Source organism: Choristoneura fumiferana, chromosome 3, assembly GCF_025370935.1.
Source record: "Choristoneura fumiferana chromosome 3, NRCan_CFum_1, whole genome shotgun sequence".
NCBI classification, from domain to species: domain Eukaryota; kingdom Metazoa; phylum Arthropoda; class Insecta; order Lepidoptera; family Tortricidae; genus Choristoneura; species Choristoneura fumiferana.
Window position 1 is genome coordinate 11,224,649 of NC_133474.1, and position 15,991 is coordinate 11,240,639.

Genomic DNA, 15,991 nt, shown 5'->3' on the forward strand with positions numbered 1-15,991 from the left:
GATGGGGTACCTCAAGTGCCAGTAATTTCACCGACTGTCTTACTCTCCACGCCGAAACACAACAGTGCAAGCACTGCTGCTTCACGGCAGGATTAGCGAGCAAGATGGTGGTAGCACAAGGTCTTGCACAAGGTCCTACCACCTGCACCTGGAAATGGTACATGAGCCGTAGTTTAACCTATTATTATATTTTTATAGCGCAGTAGACAATGGTGAGCAATTTCCTCAGTTCATGAACATTCACGACTCCGTGGGAATCATGACGCGGTACCGACTTTTATGTCATTTTTAAATACATTTCGTCTCTCCTTTTTGCCTCTGTATGTACATAAGTCTTAAGTTTTTCAATTGTGTTTATTTATTAATTTTGTGCAACGCGCATTCTGAATCGGGGGTTTTAAAAACAAATCAAGTTCTGACATGGTATTTATTTACTAAGTAGATGATAAAATTATCGTTATCTAGGTAGAAGAGTGTTTCTTAGGAAATATATTCTTATAAGGAAAATTTGCTTGCAGTGATTATCAGCCCGTTCTATGAATAGACCATTAAATAACAGTGTTAATTATTCACCAAACGGTACTGCGGGTATGAACATGTATTTGGTTATTTGCCATTAGACTAATGTGGAGTATGAAATGTCTACTGCATTCATACTGTGTTAAGTATAAAATAAATAACTTTGATTTGGTAATAAGGACACTACCAAATAGAATTGTTAGCCGAAAATAGATGATTGTCGTTTAAATTTAACCTTACTAATATTATAAATGCGAAAGTTTGTATGGATGGATGTTTGGATGTTTGTTATTCTTTCCCGCAAAAACTACTGAATGGATTTTAATGAAATTTGGCATACATGTAATATATACCCTGGATTAACATATTGGCTACTTTTATCCCGAAATAGCGTATGGTTCCTGTGGGATCAAAAAAGGTTTAAGCTACATACCAATTCTGCGCGAGCGAAGCCGCGGGAAAAAGTTAGTAAAATTATAATTGTCTCTTGTCAGTGTTTCAAATTAAAGCCCGTCTAATTTCAATAAGATGCATGGAATATGGCAAGACTTTTGAATGAATTTTTCGATCAGACGTCATCGTAACTGACTCCAATTATCAAGTTTACATGAGATTGGCAGGTTTAGTGAACGTTCCACTTTGGTGGTTTGGGTGAGTGCTGTCGCGACTGCGCCCGCGCCCCTGAGTCGCCGCTATTGTCTTCCAAGTCCATATCATTAAGGCCATTATATTTGCTTGTTGAAGCGTGTTTTTATCGCTTGTTTATAATAACTTTGATCGGTGGCTGACATCTTCATAAAGATTTTAAATAATCATTGTTTTATGATACGCAGACAATAGCTGTAATCACAAAGTTGATAATGAACCGCTCTTTGTAATTTGTTTAACAGAATCGAAAGTGATACCTACCGAAAATACGTAGGTAGAAGATAGAAAGTGAGGTATCATTTAGTTTCCATTGTTTTCAAGACCTAAATAAACATGAACTCGAAACGTTCACCAGTTTAGTTCAACCAGTATCTATTCACCTGGGTACCTACACAGGATGAGCGAATGTTTTATACTGTCACATGAACTGGGTACGAAATAAAATCAAAAGATGTCGTTCAACTTCAGGCATGCGTAAGTTATACGCATGCTTAGGTAAAATTGCACAACAGTCCATAGGAGAGGTTAACCAACTGGAGTAAGTACCTACCTATTCAAAAAATAGTGTCACTCAACATTTTATCAATTATGTAATAAAATCGGACATAGGACACCGAATATTTTTACCGTCGCACAAGTTTGGCATCAATTGTACAATCTGACTCCGCTTATAACTTTCAAATAAAATCCCCAATTCAGCAAAAGTTACAGGTCAATGGCAACTGCGAAGGTACGTTATGTAACAGTAAATAAACACTCATCTTGCACAATGCACTCGAATAACACTTAGGTATAGATTGTATATGGGATAGGTAGCAAGATAAAACCGTAACGACATTTTACATATTATTTGTCAGCATTTGTCATATAAAACTTTATATTATATTTATTACTTAATAATACATTAACAAAGAAAAGTTAATTTAGAAAGGCCGGCTTTAAAGTTCGACTCCTCATCAAATCACGCTTTTGAGTTCATGTCGCGTCAATGTGATTTACCTTTCTTAGGCAGTTAAAATTCGAAGGCCATTAAACCGAACGAGATTTCGTCGGAGACGATGGCCCGTAAAAGTTTCGCAAGAGTCGGTCGTAACCCATTTTGGTTATAACTCGCCGTGACGCGCCGAGCTTTTACACGGCGGCCGGAGAACATAGGGAGACGGCCATCGCCGAAAACAACAATGAGGTACTGTTACCATAATGACACTTTATGGGCAAACATCGGGCCGCGGCAGACACGACGCGGCCTGCTCGCTGGTCGCGGTCGCGCGGCCGCGGAGCACGAATGTGGTCCGCATTGTTTCCGCATTATGCCGCCGACATCGACGACGACATTGATGCCTCGCGGACAAAGGCACCCATTGCAACAGCCCACTGCAACGTACTCGTACCGCCTCCTCTGACATTCGGTCGATTCTTAGAATGGGTTCGATCAGTGAGTAGTCGCGCAGTCATAACATTCTCACTCATAATCATGTAAAACACCCTCGGGATATTCTTTCAGAACGTTTTATGAGATTTCGTGATAACAGTATTAGCTTATGCAGAGTGTAAGTTTCTTTTCGCTGTAATGTAACCGAGCCGAGTCTGGCCAGTAACCGCATTTTATTATGCAAGTGCGATCTCGAACCGCAACCCAGCTCACGTCTGCGTTTTATGTCGGGGAAGATAAAGTTGTAAATAAATGCATACATAGCCACAAAATTGGACGATTTAATGTATTGTTTCCAGTATAGGTTGGACTTAAGACATCAACTTTCTTTTAAGTGGTCTTGAGCTTTCGTGATACTTTCTTTAATACTCGTAATGACTTGTGGTAAACTGATGGGCTTAAATCGTAAATAAATAACATTTTATAATTTAACGGTTCTTCTTCTTCGCATATTTTCAATATCGTCTCAGAGGACACAGATGATCGTATAAAGATCGAGAGACTTTTGCCAGTTACTTATAATTGTTGAAAGTTGGGTTTAGTTGCGGGTAGCAGGCCGCACTGGGGGGCCCCGTGTGACGCGTATCAGCGTAAGTTGCGCAGGACCACAGGCTCGCGCACCGCTTCACGCACGCGATAGACTTCTAACAGAATTTCCTTGATGTTTACAGCCTCCGCTGAGCACAGCCAGGCGTGTGGTCCCAACCACGCTATCGATAACCGCACCTTACAGTTACTGATATTTTAACATAGGTAACGATCGTTAAGTAGGAATGGTAATTTGACAACTTACCAGAGCACTATCACTATCACATTTCATTTCTGATTATTCTAAAAAATAAGCGCCAGTTTTCGACATGTAGCGACACACATACTTAACTAGTGTACCTATATAACTAGGTATTGCTATATACGTCAGTTACGTGGTGCAGAGCTTCAGTAGTTATTCTTATCCATAGGCCGTTGTATACTCGTACGAGTACGTCCTTATGGTCATAAATATCTTCGCGTGTACCCTTTGGTTTATCTCCATAGAAAAGTCCCCATAGACAAGCTTAATGCCTCCCACCCAAATGCAATCACCTCAATATTAATCATGCCCTTCGGATAAACTTAGTTAGGGACAGGCATTTAGCGATAATTTTACGGAGCAGAGGCTACACTTCAATTAATTAGATACTATGTGTCAGAAACACGCATAAATCAAACAACAATGGGGTGCAACGTATCATCACATGTGCGGAGCGATGCCGCGCGGCGCATAGAGCACGGCCAGGTGCAACAATCTCGGCAGTTGTCGCTGCGCACGCGCACCCTCACTGTGCTTTAATAAATTTCAATACATATAAAAAAGATCTATCAAAACCGGTAAATAAACCGGTGTTCGGGTGCAACTATGCAGCGCTCTGGCGCAGATCGCTCGCCCTCCGCGAACAAAACACCGTTTGTTGGGTGTGCAAACAAGTTTTGATTAAACGAAAAGGTGTCCCGGAACGGGTGTGTTCGCTTGCTAGAAGTGTTACTTCTAATTTAATAGCTATGGCAATTCGATTAATGATTATTATTTTAGTGCCTAGTCGCTCCAAATTGGTAGTGTTTCTACTAAAAATCTTCACCCTGTGTTAGTATGAACACGAAGTGCTGTATATAAAAATGAAACTTAGCGTAGGTAAATATGTAACTATAAAGACTAATTTTTTTTTGTTTAGGTAGGTGTACTCTACATATTTTCCTTTTCTTTATTTTATTTAAGTAAACTATCTGCACAATGTTATTAAAAACTCTAACGTATATGTCTATATACGACAGTGATGTATGACCATGGTCAGTCAAGAATACGGTTTCTATACATACTATCAAGAAATCACAAGAATCCCTTTTACATTTCACTTGATCTGGAACAGATAGGCGAAAAGAAAGTACATATCTACTAAAGAAAGATTGAACATAACGACATAACCGTTACCCGTCATATAGCCCGTGTTAATCCGCGCCGAGTGATCGCTGGTGCTCCTGCGCCGGCGCAGCTGCCCTCGCGACCCCAGCCCAGTCCCCCAATACCACTATAAATACCATTTTGTTGTTAAGAAAAGAAAAAAAAATCCTATAACGGTGCAGTTTTTACGAAATCTCAATATGTGGGAAACTGATGGTTCCTGTTTCCCCGAGTAACTAACACTCCCTTGCGTTGCACCTTAATGTGTCTTCACTACATTTATAATGCACCTTATACCAGTCTTTACAATTTTTATTGCAACAAAAAGTACAATGTGAATAATTTATTCTTTTTGGGCACATATCTGAACATCGAAAATTGAAATATCGATAGTTAAAATATCAACGGTCAAAATATCGAACCTAACCTAATCTATACTTTTGTATTTTAACTGTCGACTTTTTAACATTAGCTACATATATTAATTTTCGATATTCAGATTTTTGGGTACCTTAACCTTTAAATTGATAAAAATGAAAGAAGTCCAAAAAATTCTACAGTAAAAAAAATGCGAAAGAGAGTTTTGAATAATGTGCATTTTGGTTTGGTTTAAGCCAATTTAAGGGTTAAGATGTCAATTTCATTCGACATGACCGCAGTAGCCAATTTTTTTTATTCGAGATACTATATGTACTTACATACATTGTTTATTAACAACGCACCAACTTTACCAGCGTGAAATTACTCGAAAAGCATTAACGTCCTATATTTTTACGGCCTTAGTTTCCTCAAACAATTGGTGTCGTAAATCCAATTCTCCATGCGAGACATAAAATAACGCCAAGGCACACGTAGACGGGTTAATTCACAAACGTGTCGACCGTCGAGATTTCGAGAAGTCGTGCAAAGAAAGAGGTCCATTTTGCGACGTTCCTTCGCGTGAGTGTCAAAACGGGGACATAAGAAAAGGTCCGGTGACGGGGTATCGTGTGACGAATGCCACGATTAAACCGAGATAAAATAATGAAATACTGCGATAATTATGACACGAGCTGGACATGCGCATGAGTGAGTAGGTACGGAGTTTAACCCTTAAAAATACGCATATTTAAAGAAAAGCAAACTTAATCTTCTTCGTCGATTTTTGTTACGCATGATGTACCCACATAAACATTTCGAAATTCTGTAAATAAGGCAAGTATACCTATTTTACTGAGATTTGATTGGAGAGATTAAATAATCAAGAAATCATTGGCATCCTTGTTTTTTAATCCCTGTCGCAAAAAGTGGGATGTTATAAGTTTGACGCCAATGTCCGTCTGTCTGTGTGTCCGTGGCATCGTAGCTCTCAAACGGATGTACCGATTTTCGTCCGATTTTTTTAGTGAAATGTATGGCCAAAATCGGTTCAGCCTTTTTTGAAATTATCGTGTCGGGCTTTTTCAACTTTTCTAACTAACTTGGTTTGGTAGCTACTTAGGTTATGTTCCCTGCACTCAATTAGCTTCAGGATAGAGATTAATTTATGGTACCAACCATTTATTACCAACATTAAGACGGTAATGACATGGAGAACAAGTTCAATAAAAAAGAAAATTTAACCTTGAACGCCAGAGTTTAATTAAAACCACAAAGTAAATATTCTTTGTAACCCTACATAAATCATAAGAGGAAACGGAAACAAAGGCACAAAAAACAGGCATAAATTAACTCACTGGATAAACTTACAGAGGGAATGCGTAATGTACTTACTAAATACTTACCGTAGTTATTTGCGTCGCTTCTGTTCGCGCATGCAGGAGGCTGCGTGGACGCAGATCGCGAGGGTGAAAGGTGGCGGCGCACCGGCCGGGCCGAGCTATAGCGTGTGCCGAAATCTCAGCTGTTGCCGCTTGCGCATAAAGGTTGATGTTTTAGAGCCCTTAATAAAATTATGGTCTTATAGTTGTTTAGTAACTAAAAATATTTGTTTAGTAAGAGTGAGCTGTTGCTTAACGCAGGTGATTATTTACATCACATGTATTTTTTATTTAGAGTAGGTACCTATCATTTTTGTGTAATTAAAGGCAGCTCGGCCTCTGTATGTTACATTGCTAGACAGGCCTCCTCTCAGAATAAAAGGGCTGGGGCCGTAGTTCCCACGCGGACCCTAGGCAGATTGGGAACTTCACTCACACCATGAGGCCTTAGGTCAAAGCACTAAACTAATACAAATTTTAATTGTATTTTCTACAAAATTAAAGGTTATGTGTGTGTGTGTGTGTGTATATATATATATGTATATATGTGTTTAAATGAGAGGACGGACAATTAAGTACAAACGGAAAAAACTAAGAAGTCTTCTGTACTAATAATATATGATTGTAATGTAGTCAAGTATAGAGAAATAGCTAAATTATAGATATAGAATCAATAAGTATTAAGCACGTTACTCTAACTTCGTCATCAACCAATGCATAACTTCCAAAAATACGCCGTTGACATTTTGTTGATGAACATCCTGTACCACGTATTCGACCCATCTGTGTTAAAAGTGTTTATAAAAGCGTTGAATGGCCCCTGTGTGCTTTATATAGAATACTCCACAGCTATGCCATTATTCAAAATTAAACTACTCATCTACCTGCAAGCGCGAGCATAATATTTCAAAATGTCGTATAATAATTTAATGCTGTAAACCGAAAGCGACCGTAAAACGATATTTTTCAATTGTAGGGACAGAAACTTCAGCCTTATTGAGAACGCTGTAAAGTTACGTTTGTTCAACGTAGAGCCGTGCGGTCTAATCGAAATGCCGGAGAATTCCCCCGATGAGACGACACCGACACCTGAATCAGAGCTTTGGAGTTACGACCTTACGGCGGTTAAATTTGGAACAATGAATGAGGGAGACCCTAATCGTTTCACTCGCAGCCAGAAAGCATTATGGCTTTAAGGTGTTAGTACATTGGGGTGACGGTTATGACGTTTTTAAGTCTCGGCGGTGGCTCAGTGCAGATGTGCGATTCGGGTACAGGCATGTGATTCTGCGCACAGGCAGCCAGCTGCTAGCATAGCTGTGCACTGATTCAATGCAGGGTCAGGCTCCACTAGTGGGTGCCTCGCTTTGTACGCTTCGCAAACAATGATACAAATACGCACACATTTACAAAAGTAGGTAGGATACGGCTCAGGTGTGTGTTTTGCGATTATAAGGTACATATTTTTAATAACAATAATTATGGAACTAAACGTAGCAACTAGGTATTTTACCGGAGTTCACCACACCGTGAATCTCAGCATGTGTTTTAGTAAATAATTGATACTAGTTTCAAAGTACATAAAAAAATACCTTGCGGCCTTGCAATGATTAAAATGACAGTTTAATATGCAATGTCTAAGTTTATGTGTCATTACGGTTGGTGTTTAAATTGCTTCAGTTTCGCAATATTTTTATCAGCACAAGATATTATTCTACTTAATTTATGTCGATGTTTAAGTTTGCAATTGGTTGGGTCTCTTCAGGTTTTCGTTAGCAACTACTGGATCAAACTGATTAGTTTTATTACATAGGTAGGTAAATTTACTGTTTAATTAGAGCTATTCCTAAGTGCATGCGGTGAAGGCATGACGATTAAAGTAGGTAGATAAGACATTTATTGCCAAGTGGTATAATAAATCACTCATATATACATTTATTAAATTATTATGTTTACCAGTAGCACACAAATGTGAATAGGTATAGCAATTGATAAAAGCTTCTTAAATTAATATAAAACACCTAATAAAATGCTTTCGTACATCCATCTGTCCGCTCTCCTCTACAGCTCGCATTTCTCAACTCGTTCTCGTGAAATTTCGTGAATAACTTCGATAATTATATGATTTTTGTCGATTTAATTTTTAAAGAATTTTCAAATAGCAAAGCCATGGGCGTTTTGGATGCGCAGTGAACTCACGAGGTCTACAGCTCACAGACAGAAGCCGCATTAATATTATGCATTCTATATTGCATTCGTCGCTTAAAAACTGTAAGCCTTGACAGCAATAGAAAGTAAAAGATTAGATTAAAATGGACTACCTACTACACTAAAATCCATTGAATAGGAGGTAATGTATGCGAGGAATTAACCGCCAATTGTGCGACATTGAGAGCTGGCTGGTATCGCGCACCACCTGCCCGCGGCGCCCCTGTCCATCGCTATTTCCGCCATAGCGCACGGCCCCCTGCGCCGGCGCAGCTCGTGCCCGACCGTTACGCACGCGACATAGCACCTGGCCGGCGCAGCCGCCGCCTCTCGCCTCCGCCCCACCGCTCCGCCCCGACTCACTCCTATCAGATGATAACTGAATCTATCATGTATGCGTAAGACCAGCGTAGGTACTTAGAAACTACGTTAGAGATGACGCGTAGCTACTAAACGTATACGATATACGATATTTAATGCGATTCATTTTTTTCAGATGTTACACGCTTAGCAACCAATGCATGAGTGTGATTGTTAGCATCTCGCAACAAGTATGAATACTAAATGTATTATACCTATATCATATTAAATAGCCTATCTATGTTGAAATGATGACGCTATTGATGTGGCTATATTTAAGCAAAAAATATCATCGTGGTAGAAAGGGAAATATTAATCCAGCTCAACAATAAGTACCTACTTACCTACCCATAATTAGTGCAACACAAAAATTTTGGAGTGACAGAATATTATAAAAAGTTACCAAGCTTGTGTACGTGTAATATAAAATTATGCACCATGGTCAAAGCCTTAGTCGTCCTATTTAAGTAATTTAAAATTAATTATTAATGTAAAGATTTGATACACACCTAGGGTACCTACTTGTTCGTTTTCAATAAGGTACTTAATAGTACTTAAGTATGCACTCGAGAGACTTCCTAAACTATTAAATTCTCACTAATCTGTTATGAACGTTGTAGTAATTTTGCTCTATTATTTACATAATATGTTGTTGACCACCAAGCGTCTTCCGTCAAAGTGTTTACGTTTCCCAGGCGTAAATGGAGATAAGAAATCATTCACAGGGCCTTAAACTAATTACACACTAATTAATGAATGATCATTCATTTTGTTTGCAAGTAAATGTGTATATTTGTTTTTCTATAATGACACGAGACAGTGCAATTTGTGTAGTTAATTACGATAGAATATGGCAAGCTTTCATCATATTATGTTTATCAAATCTTAATCGAACATACATAACAAATCAAAAGTGAAGTAAGGGACACTTTACAAACAAAAGCAATGTTCTCATGCAAACAACTTTTAAGTTAACATTAACCTAAATAATAACCAAAAAAAAATACCTACCTCAAAAGATGACGTGACAATCAGGTCAGACTTTTATAATAATTGCAGTCCGAGTTAGGTTTATGTTGATCGGCGCTCATCGTGATTAGTCACGGGTGGTGCTGCATAATCGAGCAATTGATGTCCATCGCAAGTCGATCCCTTGACACATATACTGGCTGAGTCACCCTGCAGATTTCTCCATACGTAGTAAGCACTCGTCATTGATGCGATTATGATCAGTGAACATTGACCTGCCTTGCAGAGTCAGCACTCTGATCTGGACTACGTGTGTCATGAGGTTTTAGTTATGGTTTGATACAAAAGCTTAACACACATTAGCCATTGATGTTTCCACAATCCAAGCATAAATACTTACTGCTATTTTCTATCGCAACGGACCAGCGATTGTTCCCATTATGACATTCTTTGTAAAGAGCGCTCTGTAGTGTGAGAATTTCTAATTTAACCAGGGTCTCTGTGTACCTTTGACCTGTGAGAATACGCAGGGTTGCAAAAAACACAACAAAGAAGTTATGGTCGTTACAGTTCCGCGTTGCGAAGGGGTTGCGACGTATCTTGTTTGATTTGATACAGAAGGAAGTAGGCAGCTTTGTTATCGTTTGGTCGCAAAAACTGGTTCCTAGTATTTCCGGTTACACACATCCACACGTTATTATTGTTATCGTTGTTACTGCGTCGCGGACTCCCACCGGCCCAGTGAATACGGTTCGCGCGCGACTGCGATGGACTCCCGTACTTATTCTTACTTTAATCAGATTATGATTATCGGCGACCATTAATAAAGTTTCCTCACAGGCGAAAAGGCCTCCCTCACTGAAGTTATCTGCGCTACTTAAGATAATAAATTGGCTTCATCACTAAGTCAGTCAACCATTATGATTGATCTTTCGTATTGATTTGTATCAGAGTTTATTCATTTAGTAATTTATTATTTTGTATTTATTGAATGCTGATATTTATTTGAACCAAATCGTAATAAATATTAATACGTAAATTGTTTTTTTTAAATACTTGCTAACAATGGCTTTTATAAATACTTTGTAAGATTCGGCTTTTCTGATGCACCGTCAATCGTTTAAAGGTTAACTGGAAGAGATTCCTTTAAAGAACAAGTTCGGCTTTTTAGAACTGTATGTCTTGTAATTTATTCGTTTCGGGATTTACGTGTAATGAAGAGTTATACTTACATACAATTCAATAGAAACAATGCGTCCTACAGAAATGTGTCATGAGTTGTTATAATACTATAATTTCTAGGTAGGTAATTCAATCTTTACTTTTATAGGTTCGATGAAAAGACACAGGAAGTAGGACAAGGTCAAACAACACGATACGTCTGTTCTGTCCCATATCACAAAGAACTACATGTATGTGCCTAAGTACGAGGCGCTCGCGCATGTGTCATCGTGGTGTCAGATCGCTGACCATTTTAGCGGGACAGCGTTATTATAAAATTCATACCTATCTTTATGATTAATAAGTACACTTAGTTTTAAGTTATTGAAGTGGCATATCTTTTCAGAGGTCCATTGCGCTATGAATTAAAACATGTGACCCTGCTACTCCGCGACCAGACGTGAAGACATCATTGTTCGCACGACAAATCTAGGTTTTCTTATTAAAACACATCTACCAATCCTTTCTCCATACCTAAATAAACATACATATACCTATCACACATACCCATCTAGGTATTATGGAAAATGGTTTTAGTTCATAGAAGTCAGTAGTTATTATATGATTTTAATTTGTTAAATTGTTTTATTTTTACGTTGCCAACACAATTCAGATAGTTACGGCAGTTTTATGTAGGTAAACTTTTTACCCGACTGCCCGAAGGAGGGTTATGTTTTCGAGCGTATGTATGTATGTATGTATGTATGTGGGTATGTATGTCCATTTCTTTGGTCCTCGCTGCAGCCTAAACGGCTAGACAGATTTTGACATATGAGGTATCATTGGATTCGTCATAACTGTCGAAGTGACATAGGCTACATAATATTTCAATATGGCGTCTGCGAAAAAAATTATGGCGGAGGAATGAAAAAAAATATTTTTATTGTAACAATATGGGTATCGAATGAAAGCTAATAATTAGCCCATTCTAAATATATATGAGTTATAATACTTTTAATCTACCGTTTTCACATAAATATCAAAAAAGTATAAAATAAAAAATATTAAATTTAAAAAATTAAAAAACCCGACTGCCTTAAAAACTAAAAGGAAGAAAATAATTCTAGTGGTCTAGAACTCTATCAAGAAGCTCATTTAAGGTTCAACAGTCGGGACCCATTCAAATCGTAACCAGCTCATAAAATCATCGTAATGGGTCCCGACTGTTGAACCTTAAATGAGCTTCTTGATAGAGTTCTAGACCACTAGAATTATTTTCTTCCTTTTAGTTTTTAAGGCAGTCGGGTTTTTGATTTTTTAAATTTAATATTTTTTTTAACTAATATGTACACTAGTCTGTTCCTAAGTACTCGTAAAATTAAGTGCGTCTAATGTAAATACATATTTTAAACCTAGTTAAAACTTAGACATTAAGTTTATAATTTTTGCTTACTAAGGCTGAGTTAGGTCAATTTTATAACGTACATAAGCTAATTTTATTTGTCATTGCTATAGTTCATTGACGTTAATATCTTTCGAAATATACAGTTATGGAACATGAATAATTTCGGGCTCTGTAGGTGTATAGGTATGTATAGCTAACGCATATTATTTAAACATAGTTTAAAATAAGAAATTACCGTATTTATTCTGTGGAAACAGTTACGTGAGATAGTTTAGTAGGTACCTACCAAGAATCTAAGCGGATAAAGTTCCAAATGCCTGCAAATATCCTAATGGATTTTGCGTAGAGCGAAAATTTGTTAGAAATTATTGATTTACCTACTTAAAAAATGACTTAAGATTTCAGAAGGTACCAACAAACTGAACTGACGTTACTGGCAAACGCATCACAGCTTGGGGCTGATTCTAGGAGTGAGGTAATGTGGTAAAAATTATAATTCACTGCCTACATCTAAGATGTAAAGAGGAGCGGCATATTTTATTTTGTATGTACTTAGTTTACTATTTTTTACAAGATTTTCAACTCATTATAATTAATGTAGAGCGAAAAGTTTGTTAAGAAATGTGATATGCTAGAGCGCTTGTGAGTTCAATCTTAGGGTGCTTAACCTCAAAATGAGCAAAAAAATGCCCTGGCTGAGAGTTGGCACCGGTACTGAAGCTGGGCATATCGCACAGAGCTCGCCGGGTGCGGAGGCGCAGGTGCCGCCGCCCCGCACCGCCGCGCGCCGCCATTGGCCGGCGCGGGCGCCCGCCGCCGATTGGGCACGGCGCACGTGCGAGCCTACCCGCCGCCACCTGGCTGCTGACGGGGAGCGCTTATAAGCGCCGGCCTTCCCTCACCGCACCACACCCGAGCCCCAGACGCCGACGAGTGCGCACGCTTCTCGCGTCCCCGACACCGCTCTATCGACTCCGGCGCAACACGTTCGTTTGGACTGCTACGTTTTGTGATTGTGTTACAATTTAGATTGGACCATATAAAACTTTATCTGTTAAGTGCTTGTGAAAAAGTGAAGATGCTCGTTGAGGATTCCCAAAATTCTCGCGCTATGATGACGAAAAAGTATGCGCACTGTCCGCTGAAGAAGCGGCCGGTGATGGTGCGGGAGGAGCGGCCTGCGACGCCGCCCACCACGCCGCCGCACCCCGCCCACCTCGCCACAACACTTTATTACGATTATCACTGTAAGTATTTCATAAAATTATGTCCAAAATGCTCAATCAGTTATTTTTTAATAGACTCGAAAACCACAAGTTGGAGAAGAAATTTGGTTCAAAACTATATAGCTTAAATTATTTGTCTTCATTGCTATATTTAACGTTTAGAACACTTTTTATTTGATGGTAGGTTTAATTAAACTCCATGTCTAACTCTTATAATATAGCCATAGAAGAATAATATCAGCAACAGGCCTCGTAAATAAATTAAATTAGTGTTATTATCTAGACATTGATGTTGAATATAATTATGACAGACCAATAACTTTTAAAATCTATTATAATATGATTCTCTTAAACCGTCGAGTAATAAGTTAACATATTATGTTAACTTGATACTCGACGGTTTAAGAGAAAAAAATATATTCTTGAGTAGGTAGTGCTCCTAAAGCTGGCTTGTAGAGTAATAAAATATTAATGAATGTTTTCTTTTGTCCAAAGGTATTACGGAAAATGATGAACCGGAAAATCTGAGTACAAAACCTGAAGATCTATCCAAGACGGGCAACTATCCGAGCAAAGCGACCTCCCCACTGACAGCCGCCGCCGTAAAGGTAGAGCCCCGGGAGTGGCCCCAGCAGCAGCTCGACTACCTGACCGCTTGTCGAGCTCGCCTGGAGCCCACACCCGTGCCCATGGAGCTCGCCCGCCCCACGCCACAGTACGCCTATTTACCAACACTCTACGCCCCCTACCCTATCGAAGAAATCTACCCAACCGCACCAGTCTTATCCCCACCGGTTCATCCTCATCTATATTCACGCTATTCCCCAGCGTCACCACCATCTTCTATTTCTCCGCCGCCCTGCCCTGAAGATCTTCGATCCCCCGGCTCAGTTTCATCAGACTCCGGCGTTTCAGTTTCTGGCCCGAGACGTCCCCGATACCAGTGCCCAGACTGCGCTAAATCCTATTCCACATATTCCGGCCTCTCGAAACACCAGCAGTACCACTGCGCGGCGGCCGAAGGCAGCCTCGCTCGCAAGTCCTTCAGCTGCAAGTACTGCGCTAAAGTGTACACGTCTCTGGGTGCCCTCAAGATGCACATCCGAACTCACACGCTGCCCTGCAAGTGTCACTTGTGCGGCAAGGCTTTCTCTCGCCCGTGGCTGCTGCAAGGTCACATCCGAACTCACACGGGAGAGAAACCGTTTTCATGCCATCACTGTAGACGGGCATTCGCGGACCGATCAAACTTGCGTGCGCATCTCCAGACGCACTCCGATGTGAAGAAGTACTCGTGCTCGGGGTGTGGCAAGACGTTCTCGCGCATGTCACTGCTGAGCAAGCACCTGGAAAGTGGCTGCGGCTGCGGCAGCCCGGGCAGCCCGCCCTTCGAGTACCGCTCCGACCTGCCGCACCAGCAGCTGCCGCCGACGACGACCGTTCACGCCTATTAAGACTGACAAGAGCCGTATTTGTAGGAGTTTCGATCTCGAATTCACACTATTATCACTCGTTGTTATCACCTTTAAGAATCTAAAACTATCTTAAATTATTTGTAGGTACTTATTTAAAATTTGATAAATTATTATTGTAATTTTTTTAATAAGAACAAAATGTGTGCATACCTAGATTATTTTGTAAAAAGTATTGGTAAGATTTGTTACAAGTGTTTTAGGGACCAATATATATCGCATACGAAAGTAGTTGTAAGTTAGGATAAGTTTGATATCACAGAGATATCTCGCCGCCGCTCGCGGCTTCGCTAGTCATGTGGCATTTGCCGAGTGTCATACACTTGTTTAATATATTCATATCCTAAGCCATGTACAAAGTGCCTTAATTATAATACAATAATATATTTCATGAAGAATATAACAGTATGTCATACATAAGACGGTATTTAAATTAAAGGTTTTATTAATAAGAATAACGAGGCTATGTTTAAGCCGACTGCCGAATTGCGTTCCTTCCTGTTACCTCCATATCGCAGAAAAAATAAAATTTACATTGAAAATAAATAAATTGATTTCTATTATTACCCTCATGGTTCAATTCCCACTCAATGGGAACGTGGGAAAGTTCTCTCCCAATTCAAACAATGAAGCTTTGGGGATAATGCTGGGACCCTGCCCCCGCGCACACCGGGTAGGGTTCCACGTTTGTTATGTTTGCAATACATACAACGACAGTGATGGGCATGTTTGATTTAACGTTTTAAATTACGTATTTCAGTACTTGTGTATGACTCATTCGGTTTCATAAAGTGGTAAACAATGTGGGTAAACATAAGTAAATTGGATAATATCGAACGAAGTTATGGTGATAGATAACTAAATGTCTGTCAATTAACAAAAATGGTAGGAACCTAAATTATAATTTAGATACCTA

The 15,991-nt window shown here is 39.3% G+C and overlaps 1 protein-coding gene across 1 annotated transcript; it reads left to right on the forward strand.

The window, feature by feature from the left end:
- The first annotated feature begins 13,279 nt into the window (after positions 1-13,279).
- LOC141426593 (protein snail-like) lies at positions 13,280-15,613 on the forward strand. Its single transcript, XM_074085612.1, has 2 exons — positions 13,280-13,624; positions 14,099-15,613. Exons 1-2 carry the CDS (start codon positions 13,456-13,458, stop codon positions 15,055-15,057), a joined length of 1,128 nt encoding a protein of 375 aa, XP_073941713.1. The 5' UTR covers positions 13,280-13,455; the 3' UTR covers positions 15,058-15,613.
- Positions 15,614-15,991: the final 378 nt, after the last annotated feature.

Bases quoted from the DNA above. Each gene is read 5' to 3' on its own strand.
- LOC141426593 (XM_074085612.1), top strand. From the start codon at position 13,456: ATGCTCGTTGAGGATTCCCAAAATTCTCGCGCTATGATGACGAAAAAG. The intron at 13,625-14,098 runs GTAAGTATTTCA...TTTTGTCCAAAG, and splicing joins ACTTTATTACGATTATCACT to GTATTACGGAAAATGATGAA.